This window comes from Leuciscus leuciscus, assembly GCF_965113295.1.
Source record: "Leuciscus leuciscus genome assembly, chromosome: 10".
Lineage (NCBI taxonomy): Eukaryota > Metazoa > Chordata > Actinopteri > Cypriniformes > Leuciscidae > Leuciscus > Leuciscus leuciscus.
Window position 1 is genome coordinate 10493239 of NC_138734.1, and position 21012 is coordinate 10514250.

At 39.6% G+C, this 21012-nt stretch overlaps 1 protein-coding gene and 1 long non-coding RNA gene across 5 annotated transcripts in view; both read right to left on the reverse strand.

The window, feature by feature from the left end:
* The window catches only part of trip12 (thyroid hormone receptor interactor 12), a 62826-nt gene that overhangs the window by 27498 nt on the left and 14316 nt on the right, over positions 1 to 21012 (reverse strand). For 3 of the 4 annotated variants that reach the window (XM_082182835.1, XM_082182834.1, XM_082182833.1), the window contains exons 2-11: positions 19234 to 19380; positions 15169 to 15294; positions 14153 to 15054; positions 4514 to 4619; positions 2823 to 2959; positions 2584 to 2667; positions 2026 to 2121; positions 1778 to 1929; positions 318 to 353; positions 18 to 113 (exon numbers count right to left, since the gene is read on the reverse strand). In XM_082182835.1, the coding sequence (XP_082038961.1) occupies positions 18 to 113; positions 318 to 353; positions 1778 to 1929; positions 2026 to 2121; positions 2584 to 2667; positions 2823 to 2959; positions 4514 to 4619; positions 14153 to 15054; positions 15169 to 15294; positions 19234 to 19331 (1833 nt within the window). In that variant the 5' untranslated portion in view covers positions 19332 to 19380. The remainder of the gene's footprint in view (positions 1 to 17; positions 114 to 317; positions 354 to 1777; positions 1930 to 2025; positions 2122 to 2583; positions 2668 to 2822; positions 2960 to 4513; positions 4620 to 14152; positions 15055 to 15168; positions 15295 to 19233; positions 19381 to 21012) is intronic. The other variant, XM_082182836.1, reaches the window with a different exon arrangement.
* LOC309508557 lies at positions 16875 to 19227 on the reverse strand. The gene is made up of 2 exons (XR_014209543.1): positions 18863 to 19227; positions 16875 to 18828 (listed from the first exon to the last, which is right to left on the reverse strand). It is a non-coding gene; the product is annotated as an uncharacterized lncRNA (long non-coding RNA).

A 21012-nucleotide genomic window follows, 5' to 3' on the forward strand; every position in this document is an offset into this window, starting at 1 on the left:
AATGAGGTGCCATTTACCTTTTCCAGGAAGACTGGGATGGCGTCTACCACCACAGCCGAAGAGCGTGGCAAAGCCTCCATCATGTAGGTGAGGGCGCGAGATGCATGATTCATCTGCAGAAATGTCACACATGGTGAACAGCTATTACATTATTCTCAAATTTTAAGTGTCAAAATTGAACAACTGAATATTGAAAATTTAATGGATGAAATGATTGTCAGGAGATAGATTCACTGCAGTTTGCCCTGATAGGCTTGCACAATGTTCTACCTCTGCATAAACACATGTACCCACTCACAGAAGTTTCTAATACTCACAATATCAAAATTATGCTCCATCTGTAACAGTGTGATCTGCAAAGAGAAGACAAGAGGGGAACAGGACATATGGGTAAGAATAGAAAGGCAAGAGTGGATGCTTGACTCCCGACACAGGAGGTTGGTTATCTCTCTCAGATTATACATTTCAGAAAGCATAAATCTAAGGCCTTTTAAAACCTTTTCTAAGATCTGAACAAATAAAATGAATACCATATGGGTGAGGCAAACATCCTAAATCGTAAAATAACTAAAAACAGAAACACAATAAAAAAATTAAAATCAAATTTAAGATTTTAATTTGGCAGTCAACCAATCATAAATTCAAATAGTACGGCCTAGGCCAAATGGAGTTACTTGTCAGAGATTCGGGTTTTGTCCGTCATTAAAACAGTTGCATCTGAGGCAGTAAGTGCATCGCATCACGTCTTCATCAACTTACAGTTTTCAAAGGTTATTGTAGCTATGTGGGCACTCAGTTTTTACAGTCGTTTAATATATTTGGCAAAAAGCTTGTGTTATAAAAGACGAGGTGTTACACACAGGCTGTATTGACTATGACTAAATGGCAAATACCAGACTAAGACACTCTTCTCGCTCCTCAAATACATAAAACATTAGCCTTTACACACATCATGTTTTGATTAAAGAAAACACTGTACTTTTTCAAGGAACCAATTTTTAATTTACCCGTGCACTGCAATCGAGCAGAGACGGTCTCCAAAATGTGTGCAGCACTCCAAGTGTCTTGGCCTCGTATGATTTGTGCAAGTTCAACTATCCCACATCCAAAGAGCACCAAGATACGAACTTCATACACCAGTAGCACTGTGGCGGGTGGAGCTATTGTATGAGGTTTTGCCGACAGTTTGAAGATCCACTCTAGTTACGAGTTTTAGTCACAAGCTCTCAGTATAAGTTTCAATTCAAGCTCTAGTACAAAGTAGAGTAAAAAAAAAAAAAAAAAAAGGACACTTTATTAACTGGTGTTTTTTCTGATCAAACCGCTTTCAGAACGATAATTTTACAGAAGGAACACATGAACCGAAACGTTAAAATGCTGATTCTGCTTGCAGTGAACCGATTTATTTATTTTTTTAAGTCCTGTTGCAAGTGAAGAAATTATTATACAAAAGTATTGTAATTTCCCTAACGTAATCTAAAGTGAATTAATATACGTCAGGGATGGGCTGGGGGAAGGGAGGGTGGGTTTCGGTTGGCATTCACCCAGACCCCTAGAGGAACAGAGGTCCACCACCAATAGACTCACACAATCCTGTGAAACTGACTTTAAGGCTTTTTAAGGACCTGCAGCGACCCAGCAACCACTATCTGTGCATTATTATTTGGTGATTTGAAGAATTTTTTCACTCTGTCTAATTGGGTGTTCTTGGCCAGAATAAACTACAGTGTGGACCAGGCTTTAGTCCAGGTGAATTTCTTTATGCAGGTATACTCACCAGGGCAGGTACGACGCTCTTGACAGGGAATCCTCCCAGCGTCTCCTCGTTACCCATCACTAGCAGCTGGCACATCTCTATAGCAGCCTGGAGTTGCTGGGATTCGTCACCTGTAGCCTGCAGCCCCTGCAGCAGCTGCTGTGCCTTTGAGCCTGCAAGCGCAGAGGGAGACAGAAAACGGACCCCTTGAGCAGAAGAAATACTTAACCATCCCACAAAAATGTTAAACATCAGTCAAGGTCACTCACTAGCTCCACTCCCAATGGTCCTATGAAACAGCTGAGACATACGGGGTCCAAAGGGACCAAACAGGTGAGGAGGAAGGCCCCTGGCCTCCAGCAGAGCTGTAGAGAGAGCAAAACATGAAACCTCACACACACAAAACTAGATGTTTGTGTTTTATTATGCTTTGATCAGTCTTGGTCAATGAAACTGCTGAGGTTTGTTAACAAAGGTTTTTATTTTTGTCAATAACGAAGATAAGAAAATTGTGCATCGTGACAATAATTAAGCGATTTTAAATAAAACAGTTGATTAAACTACGACAAGTAAACAAACACTGCGAGATACTTACAAAGCACAAACACAATTTTTTCCAAAACTTTCCTACTAAATACAATGTTGTAAATACTCCAATCACATCTATAATCTAATAATCATCTATTCAATGTTGAGATTTGTGCAAAACATAACACTAACATAACACTAAGAACACATTGTTTTTCTTATCACTGAACATATAATTACTTTATCTTCACGAACTGTATTTCTTGAAAATTAATGAAATAAAAATAGAGCAAACATGCCTTGCAGTCTTCCCATTTCAGAATCATCTGATTCACTCTCTCCAGAGGTGGTCATGCCAACAGCTCCAGCTACTGAGCTAGATGCTTCACAGCAGAGACAGAATGAATATAAGAGACCGATGTAGAATAAAACATACGTTTTCATGCCTGTGTTAAGGTACTGTCAGTGTGTTCTTAACATACACATCACAGTATCACACAATATATAATAAAATCTTAGGGGACTGCTGCTCTCTTACCTGACGCCCCTTGGGGCGTTTCCTCTGTGCGCGCGGCCGATGAATTGGCCCCATCCTGGTTGTTGTCAGAGTCGGCCATTTTCTCCTGTCGGCGAGCTTCGGCTGTCCCGCGCTTGCCCAGGCCTGAGCCTCGCCGACTAGAAAGGTGTAAAAATACAACAGTGTAAGGGAAAGCCCAATATTCTGAATAAAATGTGTATATTAATACATACTACACTAAAACGATACCAAACAATCAAAAATGCTTTACTTTAATAAAATGTCCATAATCATATAGTACAGGGTTTGACAGTGTTATATATATATATATACAGAGAGAGTTGTAATTGAAATTTTTCAACCCCCATTATTACTCAGATTTATTGGCAAAATTGACAGACTTTCAGCTGTTTCAGCTTCTGGCAGTGTTTCTGATGAGTCTTAGCCCATTCCTCATGAACAATTGCCTCCAGTTCAGTAATATTCTTGGGTTTATATATAACCTAGGCTTTGTAGCAGGGAAAGACAAATCTTTACAAATATAAAGGCTGAAATACACTACATGACTAAACAGACAACTGACAATCACACAAGTAGAAGTAAAAGGTTATTACACATACCCGATTCATAAAATAAACACTTCAAAAACTGAATTATTCATGTTTTGAGGTGTCAGTTCTGTGTTAAGTGCAGGGCCATCCTTAGGGCAGATGAACAGACAGAGGGTGACATCACCACAATGCAATCACAGCGGACGAGGGAGGGGTCCGCTTACGTTACCTCGCACTGGGCCCTGCCCCATGATTGGGACGGCCCTGATTCAGAGTATTTCCTATCAGCTTAGAACAAGCCTCAGCAAATCAAAATCAAGGACCGGAACTATCCGTTTTATAACTGTCGTTTAACATTGTCTTTGAGTTCCCAAACATTCATAAACAAATCTCTTTTGCAAGACAATACACAACATTGGACCAGATTTCTCATGAGGATGAACTGGAAGTTCCAGTAATGTAAGTAACTGAACAGGAACACCCATCTGCAGTTACCACAAAATACAGCTGAGGGGATGGAGGGGGGCTGATTAATGGTTCTAGTAAATCTAACAAGTAAATGAACAGGATTAATATGGAGGAACCAACTACTCATGTATTGTCATCTCTGTATCAGATCCAGACACAATAGTCCTTAGTCAGGGGAGTGTCATATATAATTTTTTGGGTGGGAATGAAAAGTGTTTTCTTGTTTTTTTACTGTGTTCAAGTAGCACATGCATTCTTCACCTGCGTGTAAGGAAATAACAGTCTATTTCAGCAGGTGGTAGTAGTCTATACTCATCATTCAAAAAGGGAAAGCAACACTACAACTGTGGATATACAAAATGTTAACAAATCAGAGCTTGATTACCATTTTGAATATGAATCATGTTGATCACGTAGGCCTACTTCATTACAGACGGCCTTGTTGTTATGAAAATATTAGCATATTGGGATGCCCAGATAAGATCATTAAAAAAATTTGAACAGCCTTCTGTGAGTGCCCTCTTGACTGTCATCCGCTCACTTTCATTACTTTTGCTTTTTTATTTTGTGCTAGTTCACTAAGCTGGACAGTCAATCAGAGTGATCCATCTCACCAATTGGCTTGATTTATTAGTATGTGCATGTTCTAGATCAGTAGACTGTTCTGGATTGAAAAGGCTGGTGGTTCAGTACCTGGTGCTGGCGCAAGAGCCCGTGGTCTTTTGACGTGTGCTCCTCCGACAGCTGGGGAGCTCTGCTGGGGGAGACTCACTACGCTTCTTAGTGGACTTCCTCAAACCTAGAGACAGAAACATACAGCATTACACTCATAATAATCAGAACGAAGGGGAAAGAGAGCGACAGTTAAAGGATAGCAAGCCGTAAATTCAGACATCCCTCCTGCATATTGTTAGCGGCTCACTGACGCCCGCAAATTATATACGAAATCCCGGAAATTGAGTGGGTGAGAGAGAAGCCCCGTTTCCAACTGGTATTAAGATGCGTTTACGGCAATCTGAACACAAGTGGTCAGCCAAGACATTACAGTTTACACACGGTACTCAATTGCGTCTTCGGTGACCACTTGCGTTCTGATTTCGTCGAGGGCCTCATCTTATTTCATGACACTAGCCTACATCACTTTCAGCGCACAGATACTATTGAATGAACACGTGTTGTTACGCAGCTTACGCAAATGAATATAATATAATACTAATGTAATGTGTATATGTACATATAAATAAAATATAAAATGTCAGCATTGGAGAGTATGTAAAATGGTATCACTTAGGGCTGGGCGATAAAACGATAACGATATATCTCGCGATAGACATGTTATCAATATCAATAAAAAATGCGTTCGATTTTTTTTTTCTTCGTCGGAAGAAACCAGAGGTTGCAAAGCAAGTTTGGTTGCATGAACAAAAGCACTCACTCTCTGGTAACCTAGCAACGTAGGAAGTGACACGCTAACAACCAGTCTGGTGTTGGATTCTTCAATAACAGAACCGGCGTGGAGTGATAAGTGGAAAATGAGTGCCGCAGCGAGCAAGGAAATTGTTGATAAAACAGGAAAAGTCAGCTCGCCAGTATGGCAGTTTTTGAATTTTATAAGTCTGACCGTAGTCAGACCAATGTCGTCTGCAAATTATGCAAGACCGTCGTCGGTTTCGCTATGTTTATATTTAACACTTTGCACTATTGTTTTACACTTTAAGCATTTCTTACATATTCTTTAATTTTGCACCTAATGTTAAGAGATAATTGTTAAGTGTTCATTGTGATTTTAGACTTATGTTTACATTTTTATTATTTGAGTGTTTTCCATGGTTGTGTTGACATTTCTGCCTTTATAACTGAGGGGATTATAATCAGAGGAAGGTTAAGTTTAAAATAATTTTTTTTTAAATGTAATATATTTTTCTCCTGGTCCTTATTTTAAATGGGTGATAAAAAAAAAAAAATCAATAATTATCGATGTCGACCGATATGAAACACTTAAATCGTGATACAGTTTTCAGCCATATTGCCCAGCCCTAGTATCACTCGCCGCTACCTCCTGGAAATGAGTTTTTGCAGGGTGGGATGTCTGTAAATTAAAAGCCAGTCACTGAGAGAAGATCACAGGAGAACATTGCGTTTAATCATACAGAGAACAGTACTCCATTCCTCAGCAGGCTGCAATGATAAATCAAAGAATGGAATTAATCCTTTATTTACTCCAGAAGATGCTGTATATTTGACAGTTTGTGTCCAATTATCATTACTTTAAATTTGCACACATTTAAACACATCCCAAATTTGCTTAAACATTTTTTTTTTTAAAAGCTCTTCTGACATGCATGTCTTTTTTGATGTAATAATTGGAAAAAAAACGGCAATTATGCTACCAGTAGCTCCAGTGAAATCACTGGTGGCTTTCTCCAGTTCTGAACGTGGCAACTGCGCATGAGCTGAAGCGTTGTTTGAAACCGATGTAATGTAGGGCTGGGTGAAAATATTTCTCATTTTGCTGTCCCAATGCTTAAGAAAATCCAGAGAACCGATCTTTCCGAAAGCCCTTATGGACACGGTTCAGCGCAGCTGTGTGAACACAAATAAACCGCAGCAGACGTGACTGAATAGGAGTGTGTGTTTTTATTCCATTCAAAATATCATAAGTTACCGATTGATTATTTTGCACTCCTGACATAAATTAAGAAATGACTGTCATGGATCTGAGTTTAATCATAAACAGTGGTCAAATATCAAAGCTGTAGTCTTAAAGGAACACGCCGACTTTTTGGGACTTATAGTTTGGGACCTATAGTTCCCAGTATGTATACGGTTAGAAGATGGCTGTGTCTCATGTGACCTTGTTATTTGTACACGCTGTGACTATACAAATCACAACATGTAAATAGGAAAATGTTGGCGTTATTTTGGCACTTATTGGGAGCAGTATGCTAGCAGGAGCCGTTTACCTCCAGTCTTTGTGCTAAGCTAGGCTAGCGGTGGGTGCGTCAGACGGAGTTACGGCACGCACGGAGATGAAAAGGGTATGTATGGACTTGTCTCTGGGGGATACGGTGAATAAGCTAAAGTCCCAAAAAGTCAGCGTGTTCCTTTAAATCTTTCTAATGATACACAGTTTGTCCAAATCAAGTAAGAGTGTGATGTTTTAACGTGCAGTGAACGTTGAACAAAAATAATCTGGGGCCGCCGATGTGGTGCAGGTTAAGGAGTTAATGTGCCGTGACAGATCTCTGTAGCACCTCAGATCAAGCGAAGCAGTCCTGCGAAGTGCATGTGAACGGATCATCTCTTGGCGAGTAGTGTCAGAAGCAGTGGAGTAAAGACTTTCCACAGAAACCAGCACATTCTGCACATCATCTCATTAGCACTGTGTGTAAAATGAGTCACATCGTACCATCTACACTTAACGATAACATAAGCTCCTCATCAGCCACAGTCATATGCTCTCTTTCTGATTAAGCCAGAAACATGTGTGCTGCCTATGCAAGTAGCATCTTAAGGCATAATCCTAAAATAACTTCGTTTGACCAAATTTTAAATGCCTATTTACACAGACAAATGTCAATGACGAACATTTTAATTTGAATGAGGGTCTGTTCAGAACGACACAAACATTATTGTGCTGTCAATGCAACAGATTTGTGTTCTTTTTGTTTTCTTTTTTTACAGAGATGTGTTCTAATTAGGTCTGGGTTAAAAAAAATTAAATAGATCTCAATTTTAATTGATTCACATTTTGAAGAACCGATACTGATTCTTAAAGGGTCATATGATGCGATTGTTTTCCTTTTGTTTTGTGTGTGTTATATAGGCTAGCTGTTTGTGCATGTATAAGATCTGCAGAGTTACAAAGCACAAAATGACAAACCTGAAGAGATATTCTTTAGAAAAGTTAAGGCTCAGCCACGCCTTCCTAAAACGCTTCATTCAAACACACCCCCACAAATCTACGTCAGTGTGAGGGGGCAGAGTTTCATAACACCGCCCAAAGTATACGCAAAGAAACAAGGCGTGACATTTATTCTCTCTGTATTATTGTTGCCACTGGCGCCGCCATTTCGTGGAGATGCTGTGGTTTTCGTTGCGAAAGCCAAAATACTTTGTTTGGCCTTCCAAAAGAGGACACAATTAGAAAAGTGGTTAAGCTTTATTTACGACACTGTTCCAGAACAGTCCAACTAAAATCTTCGACTGTGTGCTGCGCATTTTTCGGAGGACTGTTTCCAGAAACTGGGAGAGTAGCTACAAGGCCGGCTGTGCACAAAAGTTGATTCTAGAAAGTGGGCCAATTCAATCTTTGCATGAACATTCTAACGCTTCTGACTCACAGACACATCCTGTAAGTATGTTTTCATATTTTAGGAATTTGCTACTGACTATTCAAACGCGAGTTTTGAGCAGTATAGAGTAGCACTTGCTTGTTGTTTCTACGATCACAAATGCAGACATAGTTTTATGTTTACATAGTGTTCTCATGCCTGTTATGCGACACGTAAAAATACATAAGTCATTATAATCAGTAACTATGTCCCCAATGAAATAAAACCTTACCAATCTGATACAATCTGGTCCAGTCACACTGGCAAATTTGATCGATCAGCTTGGTCATCTGCATTTTCCGGATCAGATTCAGGCTCGAATTGGTAAGGTTACATTATCACCTGTCATTATTGCTTTGGAAGCTGATGTTCCAAATATGGTAAGGGGGCGTGACATTTCTGTCACACGCTTAAGGTTTTTGGGCCAATCACAATGCACTGGATCGCTGGCCAATCAGAGCACAATGCGCTTTTCAAAAAGGTGGGGCACAGAGGTGCAACAATAATGTACAGTATGTGTAAAATAATGACTTTTTTTAACCTAAAACCACATTAACACACTGCATTAAATCAAATACACAAAATAATGTTCTTTTTAGAACCATCATATGACCCCTTTAAATCCCAAGAATCGATCTTTCAGTCTATTCTGGGAAACCAAACAATAAATTCCGTTTTGGCACTCTTAAATGTTCCGTTCAAGCAAAGCGGCAGTGCAGACTCAGAGTGCATGTGAAGTGATCATTTCTTCTGCTTTACTACTTTTATTTTAGCACAAAATAAACATGAATGAACTTCAGAAGGTACAGGGCTCCAGACTAACATTTGACACACCGGTGGCACTAAGTTTGACAGAACGGATTTGGTAGCTATGGGGAAAAATGTATCAAGTTAATTTAATCATAAAATCACTATTCTTTTGCATTAATAAGTGCAGTTACTAATAATATTACATGTTTGTTTATTGGAAGAGTAAAGCTTCAATTGAATTAACGGAGCTTGAATTAATATGCAGATAAAATTAACAACAGTAGCATGCAAAAACCTAATTTTTATAGGGATTTTTTCACTTTTTTACTCTTATTAAAACTTGAACTGACTGACAGCTTCAGGGATTATAAAAGGAGCGTTTTGCACTTGTTTTCAATGTAATTCAATCACAATTTGAAGAAAAGTTAGTTTTTCTTGAGACTTTGTGACTTCCTACTTTTCCCATATATTAGGGTGTGAAAATGGCTAATAAGTCTAATGAATTTTAATTTATTGAAAGGATAGCCCTTTCAGATTTAACATCTCCTTTTCGAGGGGGTCCCTCATGCCAGCAAAATTGCGGATATTCAATAAGTGCTCCTCTGCCGCCATCTACTGGTTATAGTGATCATTTCATGTCTTTTTTAAATAAAAGTGCTTGTTTGTCATAAAGTGTTAACCTTTTAGTTTTACAAAATCACAATACAAAATTTACTTAAAATTGGATAATACTTAAGAGGTTTGAAGTGCTGGAAAAAGTGTGAAGCACTTGAAAGACCTTGAAAAGTGCTTGAATTTCACTCTCAAAAGGTTGTACATCTGAGATGAATAATGTAAAAAAAAACAAAAAAAAAAAAAAAAAACACATTTGACTATTTCTGCCACAAAACCATGGTTACAGTTAGCTGTACTAAATTAAATCCATGGTGAATGTTAGTCAGGGCTCAACGCTAAGGATTATTTCTACTGGCCAGTGGTTGAAATTTTTACTTGCCCTGCCAAAATTTTGGCATTAAAAGTATTAAAAGTAATAAATAAATAAAATAAGATAGACCTAGTTGTTGTTTTAGTTGTTTTTGATCCATGTAACCTTCAGTACACGTACACACACACAGCTTCCATAAAATAATCTTTCATAAAAGTTTGGAAGGGTTGAAGCAAATTACAAGGACATTCGCAGGCTTCACTGCACAGGATATGCACTGTGAGAAACACGCTTTGCTTGATGGTACGCTTGACGTGTGTGGTCTCGCCCGCTGGTATTTCTTACAAATGCTATATGAAGACATTTATGTCGTTTGGAATGCAGTGGGCTTATATATAAAAAAATATGAAACTCGCTGACAGAAGGCTGCTTTCTATTTAAAATGCTTGCGCGCGCTTTGTGAAGAGCGATCGCCCATGCAGCAGTGCGCGTGCAAGTGGTTAAATAGGTGTGTGGTGGGCGTTCTGGCGCAATATGGCTGCCGTCGCATCATCCAGGTGGATGCTGCACATTGGTGGTGGTTGAGGAGATTCCCCCCTTCCAAGTAAAAGCGCTTTGAGTACCTATAGAAGCGCTATATAAATGTAACGAATTATTATTAATTATTAAATATACTTGCGTCTCAAAATGCTTCATTGACGCAAAATTTATGTAAACACGGTCAGTTAGGTCTTAAGGAATTTAACAGACAGGACAAAAGCATTAGGCTATATTTCAAAAAGAGATCACTGCATTGTTTTGAATATAGCCAATTAAATCTCCCTCTAACTGATGTCAACAGTTATAATAAAACGGTAGTTAAGCCGAGATAGAGAAAAATCACACCTCTTGAATGGAAAACGTTCAGATCCTTTTAAATACTGAAAGACAAATATTTGTTTATTGCTTGTAATGTTTCTTTGTTCCTCTTTATTATTCAACTACTACTTGCTTTTGTTTTGAAGCTATATTAGTTTATATATTTAAAATTCTTAACATTCAATCGTTTTAATTAGTTTTTAAACAAACATTTCAACAAGTCGGTTGCCTATTGCCTTGGACGCAGTGCAAAATTACACCGGCAGCATTGAAGCACACTGACAGAAGACAATATCTTTTATTTGACAGACAATCTATCATTTGCACAACATCTTAAGTGTGTAAAATATTAACACTGTGAACCAAACAACGTGAAAGTATTAATCTGTTTGGCCAGTTGGCCAGATCTGGTGAACAACAAAATTTAGTCTGACGACAATATCTTTTTTCAGTTTTATTTTTAGTTCAAATAAATCAAAATCAAAGTGAAATCAAGCCATTTCACTATGTGCGAGAAACCTGTGATCATTTAACTGCACATCTGTTGAATTCTATATTAATATGCACTATCGTTGCTTAGCAACCATTAACAACCAAGAGTTATACAAGACCCGAGTGGCACAATGCAGCAAAACTAAACTTTGAAGCGGTTTCAGTTTCAAAAGCTCATCTGATACACAGTATATGTACCGTCATAACACTCAGCCTGCTTGATATAGAAAGAAAGTGAAGGAAAAATGAAAGACAAAACCTTTAAAAGACCTCTGACAGTGCTTTCCCTGTAAAGTCAGATGAACCCTAACACTGAGGGTCTATTCTGGGCAAAGTTCTGCCCCCTGCCCTTTGGCAGCATGCCCTCCCGTGACTCTTCATGTCTTTCCATAATCAACCCAGCCTGACCTGTCTACACAGGATGACCTCTCTTACTCAAGATAAACACCTCCAACGAGCCTTCACAGAACACTTTACAGCAACCATTAGTGGATAAATCAGGGACAAGACAAACATCTAACCAATACGTGATCCTAAACATCCAACCAATAGCACAAGCCAAGATATTATCCATGCATGCCAGCGTGCTGACCCACCTCTGGGCATTATGATATTTCAAAGCTCTGCTAGGCTCATCCGCACAGAAAATAACTACTATACCAAAAGCCCTTCCTACCTCAGCATACATCCAGCCGCGACTCTTGTCCATACAATACTGTAAGGCAGCAGGAGGCTGGTATTTTTAGCCCAGGACACTGGCACTGAACTGGACTGAAATCTGAGCCAGCTCCCCCTGCCATGACCAAAGCTTCATCCCGCTATTACTGGGGCAAGAAATGATCACCATCACAACGATCACGCCATTACTGAAGACATTGATTTGTGAAGGCTGGGTTGCTCAGGATATTAGCCCTCAGGTCAAGGATCAGATGAAATTACAGTAGAAATACCAGCAATTTACCATGCCTGTGAGGTTGAATATAATGAAAACGGTCAAGAACACACAAGTTATATTTCACCCCAAAATAAAAAATTGACAAAATGATCATTTGGTTTCCACTACAAATTTGGTGGGAAGATATGCTAAATTTTTTGGCCTGAAACATTATTTTATCTCTCTATTTTCCTTTTGATTTCAGGCTGAAATATGACCCAGATTCAGAAAGGAATAAAACAAAAGTACTTGAGAATCATATTTAACCTCAAAACATAAACCAAGTATGCTTTGTGTGTTTGACTTCAAGATTGCCAAGAGTAAATAGAATGTGTGTGCTTGTTGGTGGGTCTATGGGAAAGACTAATGACCTCATAGTGTGAGTGCTTAACAGGATCAAAAGCAGTGTAATTAGCATAATGTGTAAAATCCTCCAAATATTCTTGGTTGAATTATTCTCATGTCACTCTACATGTCTGTCAACGCCTACAGAGTCCATTGCAGAAGACCTAGATCAGATCTGTCATGGAAAAGCTTGTGTCATTGCCTCACTTCCAGCAGGTGTCTGAATACTGAAGTCCACTTCTAGCACCATTGCAGCTGGTGTTCTACATGTGCAGCTCTGATGAAACTGAAGCCTAGATGTAGAATGTAGGCTGTTCAAGACTGTGCACACATTGACATCTAGATAAAAGAGCCCAGCCCTGATTTTACAGCTACACAAACGCTCAATACACCACCTGATTCAATTAGTGTTGTCAGAAGTCCTGGCACTTCGGTACCAAGGCGATACTGATTAAAAAAATTAATAAAATTAATACCAGCTTTTCTGCAGGACCAATAGAAATAGTAAACTCAATTAGGCATGCACATAAGCGGCTGCTTTCAAATGCTCCTGTGCTTATAAGTATGCATGCTCTGTGAAAATTAGTTTTTTAAAGTGTTGAGCATTGTAGTCATTCAAAACTGCTTTTATTGACAAAGCAATGGACGGAAAACAAAAACAAATCTGTAAATGTAAATGCAAACTAACAGAACTGCCACTTGTTATATGTAATGTGTTCCTATTTTAAAGCAATGTTTGTTTATTTAATTGAAAATATGCTGTTTTAAAGTATTTATTTAAAATATTTTTTATTAAAGGCACAGTATTCAAGTTTCACCGCTAGAGGTCACTTATTCAAAACAATAACAAAGACATCAGTGTGGAATCATGGGAGTTGTTGTCTTCACCTCCAGAGCCGAAGGAAAGCAATCCGACGGGACTCAAGTTCATGGATAAGCTAATGCTCTAAAATGCGGTATTAAAATAAGACTAATCGTGTTTAGCTATATAAAAATAATTGGTTTTCTGTTGATAAACGAAACCAAACAGTTGCTCACCAGTCTAATAAAATGCATAATATATTAAAGCATCTTTGGGGTTTCCGTAAATCGAGGGTAACACAGATGATGTCATTGACAGGCGACGCATTGAACTAGTTAAAAATTCGGATTTCTCTGGATTTAAACCTTGTTGGAAATACTTGGGATAACTCAAGTACACAAATCAACAAAATATCATTGTTTTAGTGGTTTTTGAATATTTTAATCCAAAAATCTTACATATTGTGGCTTTAGTAATTCAATATTTTTATTTTCAAATAGTTAAATAAAATAGTTCCAGTGGATTTTTCTATGGTACCAAAACTGGTACCGTAAAATTTAACTAGTGCTGTCATGATACCAAAATGTCAGTAGTCTGTACCAGTCTCAATAAGATCGCCTAGACATACCAACCTTCAGACTATTTTGTCTCCTATTTTGTCAGAACTTGAGAACCCCACACCCTGAATTGCCTGAAAACGTTATTTAAAAAAAAAAAAAAAATGTTATCTACATTACACTATATAATGTGTATATGTGCACTTGTTGGTGGGTCTATGGGAAAGACTTGTGGTCTCAGTGTGAGTGCTTAACAGGATCAACGTGTTTTGAACCTGGAAAAGCTCTTTAAAAATACAGAAGTAAATGATTGGAAACTCAGTTTGGGCACTCACTTGCTAGTTTGGCCTGCAGTCCGGAGGGCCCAGGCTTGGAGGAGGTCTCAGCCTTGGCCGATCCCGGCAGGGACAGTTTGGGCTTTGGCAGGTTGACTTTGGAATTGAATCGGGACGTCCAGTCAAACTTGGAGGAGCCGGCAGCCTTGTTTTGCTCTTTATCCCGGCTGCTCCTACGGGGGGAAGGGGAGGACGCGGAACGCGATCGCCGCGCTTTGCTCTGGTCCTTGCCCTGCTTTAGCCGGGCGCCCTGAGGGGCACAGCTGTTGGCGCCTGTGGCGGCCGAGGAGGAAGAGGAAGAGGAGGATGAGGAAGAGGCACAGGAAGAGGAGGAGTCAGTCACGGTGCTACACCCAGCTTTGGCTGAGGCGGCCGATTTGGACGCCAGCTTGGTGGGTTTGGCTGCCCGGCTGGCCTCGCTGCGGGGTGGCAGGGGGGCTGCCGCGCTGCTCGAGCTGGGGAGGGAGGAGGAGGAAGAGAACGACAACGAAGAGGCGTCTGCCTTCTTGCGCTTTTGAGAGGGGGTGCTCGAGACCCCACTGGGGCCAGGGTAGGACGCGGTCTTCTTGCTCAGGGCTCTGGCAGGAGCCGGCTCGGCTGCTAACCGTCTCTTTTTGGACTTGGTGCTGACAGATGCTGGAGCCTTCTTCGGCTCTGTAACTTCAGATGAGGTTGTGGGGGCAGATGGCCCACTGGCTGAACTTTCCGAAAGGTGGCTGGACACTGCTTTGGGCCGCTTGGCCGGGCTGGGCGAAAAGGTGATGTTGAGATCTGTTGCGGAGCTGCGTTTGAGACCTCGGGTGCTGCTGCCCTCCCGTTTCCCTTGCTGGCCTGAAGTTCCTGCTGCTTCTAAATCTGGATCTGGGATCGAGTGTGAACCCACGGATAGAGAGAGGCTGTTCCTGTAAAAACAAACAGAAAAAGGGGAAGGACTTGAGTACCCAAGAAGAAGCAGCATGCACATGGTGAACTTACGTCACAAAAGACCCACACGCAATAGGAGGAAAAAGGGATACCTTCGAGAGGCGTGGCCGCGGGCGGAGCCGACGGCAGAGCTGGGCGGGGCTTTGGAAGCCTTAGAATTAGATCTTCTACTTTCAGGTGGGGAATTTGCTTTTTGGTTTACTTGCTCTTGCTGCAACCTGGAGAGGTTGGGAATTAAACAGCAGAGAGCAGTGTGGGATGGATGGGCAGTAGATGAGGAACACCTCAAATTCAATTTCACAAGCTGCCTACTCTTCCAGCCCTACTCTCAGCACTTCCTACACACCCGTCAGCCCAATGGTGAAGACAAACAGCAATCATTACAAGTTTCTAGCTAGACATTTCTCAAGTTAAGAGCATCAACCTTGTTGAGTTTAGCAGCTAAACTATAAGCCATTTGGCTGAGCCACTGAAAGATTATAAAGTTATGAATATAAACTTATTCGAAAGAAGAGACAAAAAGAAACCCCACGTGTCTGTGTATCAGGCCTAAAAGAGAGACACCGTCAGTTATTCCAACACTGCTATTCAGGAAAGGTGCTGTGCTGCTACTGAATCACACAGCATAGTGGAACAAGAAATTCTATTCTATTCAAGTTGTGAGTTTGCAGTCTGAATCGAATGTGACTAGAGACAGACTGGGCACCCCTAAATAACCTACATATATTTCTATTGCTGGTATCGAGTAACCAGAATAGTTTGCTTCACGAAAAAATGTATTCTTATGTGCTGGTTCTGTCTTGAGATTGAGTTAGATTACACTACCATTCAGAAGTTTAGGGTCAGAGCCCAGTATCAAGAAAGTCCTTAAGTTAAGAAAGCCCTTAGCTATAAGGTTAAAGGGGGTCGCACACCGGACGCGCAGCTCGGCGGCGCGCCACGCAGCGCCACGTCTTTTAAATTCGAACACATTATTCTCTATGAGAGTACACACACCGGCGGCGCCTTTCGGCGTCTGTCCGCGGCGGCTCAGGACCGTGTTCAAAATCCTGCCGCGCCACAGAGCGCCATTTACATAGTTTTATATTAAATTTACCTTTATGTGTCTCAAATCGTAGTTAATGTATATACGGACTTCACCATGTGCTGCAATATACATTTAGTTTTATATTTATTTACAGAAATCAGAAAATTGCTGATGTTATCGGATTTTCAGGTGACAGTTGTCCTAGACGTGGCGCGGCGCTGAGCTGCTCGTCCGGTGTGCGGCTGCCTTAAGGGTACCCTTAGTGAAACATGGGTTGCGAGAAGTGTTCATTAGTGATGTCACGATACAAAAATCATGACTTCGATACCAGACAAAAATACCTCGATACCGATACTGAATCGATACCACGGGAAAAAAACGAAAACAGTAAAAGTAATTGAAAATTATGACAGAACTTACAATTCTTTGCTTTATTTAAAAAAAATAAAAAAAATAATAAAAAACCTTAACTCACTTGACCAGCACGTTCCTGCCCTGCTTTTTGACCATTCCCTCCCCTTTATAAATAAAATAATAATAATTGCATGCCAGTGTGTACGTCCTTACGTCCTTGTTATTAAAAATAAGCAAAAAAGAAAATGACAAACAATATGACATACTAGAAGAGACAAATAAAATACACAGTGCTTAATTTATTTTTTGAATGCTACTGTTAAAGACTGTGGCTGAAAAGTCTTCACTCTATAAATTAACTATAGACTGATTCTTAATAAATAGATTACATTTATTTAGTCAAGCATGGGTGGATTGTCTATTTTCTTTTGTTGTTTGATTAACAATCACACAGAATATTAGGCCGCAGGTCCGGCCCTTTAAGACCTGCAAGAACATATAAGATTTATTTTTACAAATGCTTTACGGTCACTCAAGACATACCCGACAGTGTTTACGTGAATGCTCACCAGGACGTGCATTTTTACATCGAATTTTGACTATTCAAACTTATTAGTCAGCGAAAGAGAACCAAAGTCGTGATCGCATGCTGTGTGAAAGGCGTGCGCGCCAGGTCTGGTCTGAGCTCAGCAGCGCGAGCACGTCCCGGGCTTTATTTTCTCATGCATGCATTCTTTGTCAAGCGCTGCACGGATATTTTACTGTTCTGCTTCTGTTGTTTAGTGAATGTAAACAATGGAAGCAGAGCTCTGCACACAGGTCCTGACTCCGGCTGTCACACATTGACGCAAATAAAGAAATACTGCTCTTATAGTGCTGTCACTCTTAAAGTACCGGTACTAATAAAATTTCATATTGTACCGTTGTTAATAGCAGGGTATTGCGATACCTTTCTATTACCGGTATATTGTGCAACACTAGTGTTCACTTAAGGAACTTTAAGGCTGTCATTAAGTATTTTCCCTTAATTACTTGAGTTTCCTTAAGTTCTGTTATGCGTTGCAACAAAGTCCTTAGTAACCCTTTAGCCTTAAAAAAATTAAGGGATCAAAACAGGTCCTTTAAGTCATCTGCTGAACTCAAACACGGATGGAAAATTGCATTTAAATTGAGCAGGAGGAAGTACCAATGTATATTTTCAAAATAAGCCTGTTGAAAGTATGGCGTAAAATAAAATTGAATGAACACCGTTCTCATATATTCGTCACATTCACTATGCCAGGCTTTTGTGCGTGCAAGAGTGACTGATTATAGCAGCAGGCTAGGGTGTTTTTCCCCTTTGTTCTTGGTCTGGTTTAGATTTCTTGTAGCCTACTGTAAAGCCGGTTAGCAGACAAGACTAGGCGTCAAGCCGCGTCACTTCTATGACAAAAATCTGTGGATCTGATCCAAGTTGCGTTGACGCGAGAGTACAATAACAATGAGTTAGATCATGTAATTTAATGGAAAACTATGTGAGTGGTGCTTCAGGATTGTGAGCATCCACCGGTGTCGTATAGAAACAATGCACTTGAACTTTAGGATGCTCTGTGTCGTCCGTCAGACCGCCTTTAATAATCTCCATAACTTCGTTATTGTAGTACAGCTGTCTAGTTTAGTAAATGTTAAACTTGTTCAAAAGTCATTGGTCCGTTATGTTCTGTTTATTGTGGGAGATTTCGTAACTATAGCAACTACTACTCCATTGCCGTGTTTTGCCAGAAACTATCGCGAAATGCTTAATATAAACACTGAGGTAAGGGTGACAGTTAAGACGTTTGTTGCAATGCTCTTAAAGAAATCCCTTTCCTCAGGGATTTTTTCCCAAATAAGGGATACCTTTAAGTAAAACCCACTTATGAGGTTTCATGCAACCAGGCCCAGAAAAAGTGACAGTAAAGACATTTATAACATTATATTATAAAAAATATTAAGTAGAACAACTGTTTCCAACATTGATAAGACATGTTTGAGCATCAAATCAGCATATTAGAAAGGTCTATGAAGGATCACGCAACACTAAAAGACTGAAGAGTAAGAGTAATTCAGCTTTGCCATCACAGGAATAAATTACACTTCAAATATACTAAAACAGTTATTTTAAATTGTAAGAATATTCCACAATATTACTTTTTTATTATTGTATTTTGAATCAAATAAATGTAGCCTTGGTGAGCACAAGAGATCCCAAACTTTTGAACAGTAGTGTTAAATTAGCTCAATTACTGGCTGGATGTTTATATGACAGTGTAGTTAATGATACACAAACACACCCAAGATTTTTTTGTAATTACATTTCTTAGCAACAGTCACACTAGAAAAAAAGAAAATGCTAAGGAAAACATTTATTAAAACCATTAAGGAACCATTAAAGATGCACACAGTAATGTTTTATATTGCACTGGTTAACATGGTTGTCACATTGGACTTAATACATATTTGATATTGAAAAATAGTGATACATCACATAGTAGGAACAATTTAAGTTACTGTTCCCAATTTTTATTTATTTATCTGACATTATTAATTTATGAACCAAGTGAAAGTGTCCAAAAAAAGAGCCTTAAGATAAAAAGAATAGCATTGGAAAGGTTGTGTGACCTCAACATGGCACCTGCTGCACACATTCTGTAGGAAAAACTGCTCTAGATACAGACAGGTAGATAAAGGTACACGTACAGACCTAACCTAAGTCTGCAAAACAGTTTTACATACAGATTGCCTATTGCACACTCACCTTCCTGCAAGTGTGTGGTCTATTGGCTGGGCCGCGGCTGTGTTCCTCTGTGAACGGCGCAGTGACCCCCCTGGATTGGAATTAGGCCGGTTGGACATTGGCACCTCTCTCCTGAAGGGACATACCCTTTCTAGACACTACCATTCACTGGTAGAGAGTTAAAAAGAGAGAAAAAAGGAAGGTTAGTTGAGCTATGCTATAAATACAAATTTATTAAACATACATTCATTATATAAATACAGGTATATACTGGGTCTAAAACGTTTTGAGCTTGGCCACTTTGGACCACTTTCAGAGGTAGTCAAAAACGCATTCAACCGTGATCGTATTTTACCTTAAAACAACAATTCAAGGAAGGAATTTATTTAACTATTTAAGATAGCCCATCGGGCAGGGTGGTGATACAATTTGCGCTTTTGCGAGCCCTGCAACCAAAAGATCAATTCATCTCTACACTATCTGGTCAAAACAACCAGGACCAGATGCATCTTTCAAATCACAGATATGTACCAAAGCACATCCATGGCACAATCACTTGTCACAGATCAATAACCTTACTCACATCTCATATTAACATACATCACAGCACCAAAGCACAAATGATCCATGAATACACCAAGAACGTGACAGAGGGGTAAGCAGGAGCCAGAGAATCAATAGGACAAAAGCTTTATATGGAGACGCTGAAGGAGAAAAGGACAAATGCTCAGGAAAACCAAACACTAATATAAATTACTTCTACACTGACCGACCAATCAGATCTGCATTTGGTGTCCATTTCCTTAGTAATGCTTGGCATCATCAAGCTTGAGGCAATTTTGAAGACGACAGCATGTTGGCCTGCATCTAACACGCAGTGAGATAAGACACATCCTGAGCATAGACAGAAAATAGCTGCAGGGGGCCTTGGTGTCCCTCCTCAGTTCAGTGGTAATGAACAACACTAACCATCAATCACTACGACACCGCAGAGACACACCATCCCACCACACCTTTATCCTGTGTGTATGCGAGATGGCGTCCAACAGCACCATCACTTAAGTGGGGTGCATGATTATAAGAGATAATCTAAATTAAAGACTATGACAAATGGCATCATTGGACTCTAATGGGAATGAAAGCTCAAGGCTAGATCTACTCATGAACTCACTTCACTTCTAAGACAAACGACAGACCCAAAATTCATGAAGAATGTTTAGATCCAATTTGAGCCTCAGATGTGTTGAAACATTTTAACTTGTGACTAGACAGTATGTCATGTATTCTAATCAAAACGATGTGCTTCAGGTCACTATTAATGATTTGTCCAACTTTATCCATAACACCAAATTCCAGAGAATGTCAAAAAAAGTAAGAAATATTTATAGTGTTTAATAGTTCCATAGAAGCTCATACATATCCCCGTCATTTGTTATATGTGACCCTGGATCACAAAACCAGTCCACAAGTCGCACGGGTATATTTGTGTGGGTCAAAATTATCGATTTTTCTTTTATGCCAAAAATCATTAGGATATTAAGCAAAGATCATGTTCCATGAAGATATTTTGTAAATTTCCTACCGCAAATATATAAAACATTTATTTTTGTGAGTGAATGCAGCACAATCAAATTAATGGAGAACTTTAAAGGTGATTTTCTCAATATTTCGATTCTTTTACACCCTCAGATTCCAGATTTTCAAATAGTTGCATCTCGGCCAAATATTGTCCTATCCTGAAAGACCACACATCAATGGAAAGCTTATTTATTCAGAACAAAATTACCCATGTGACCGGTT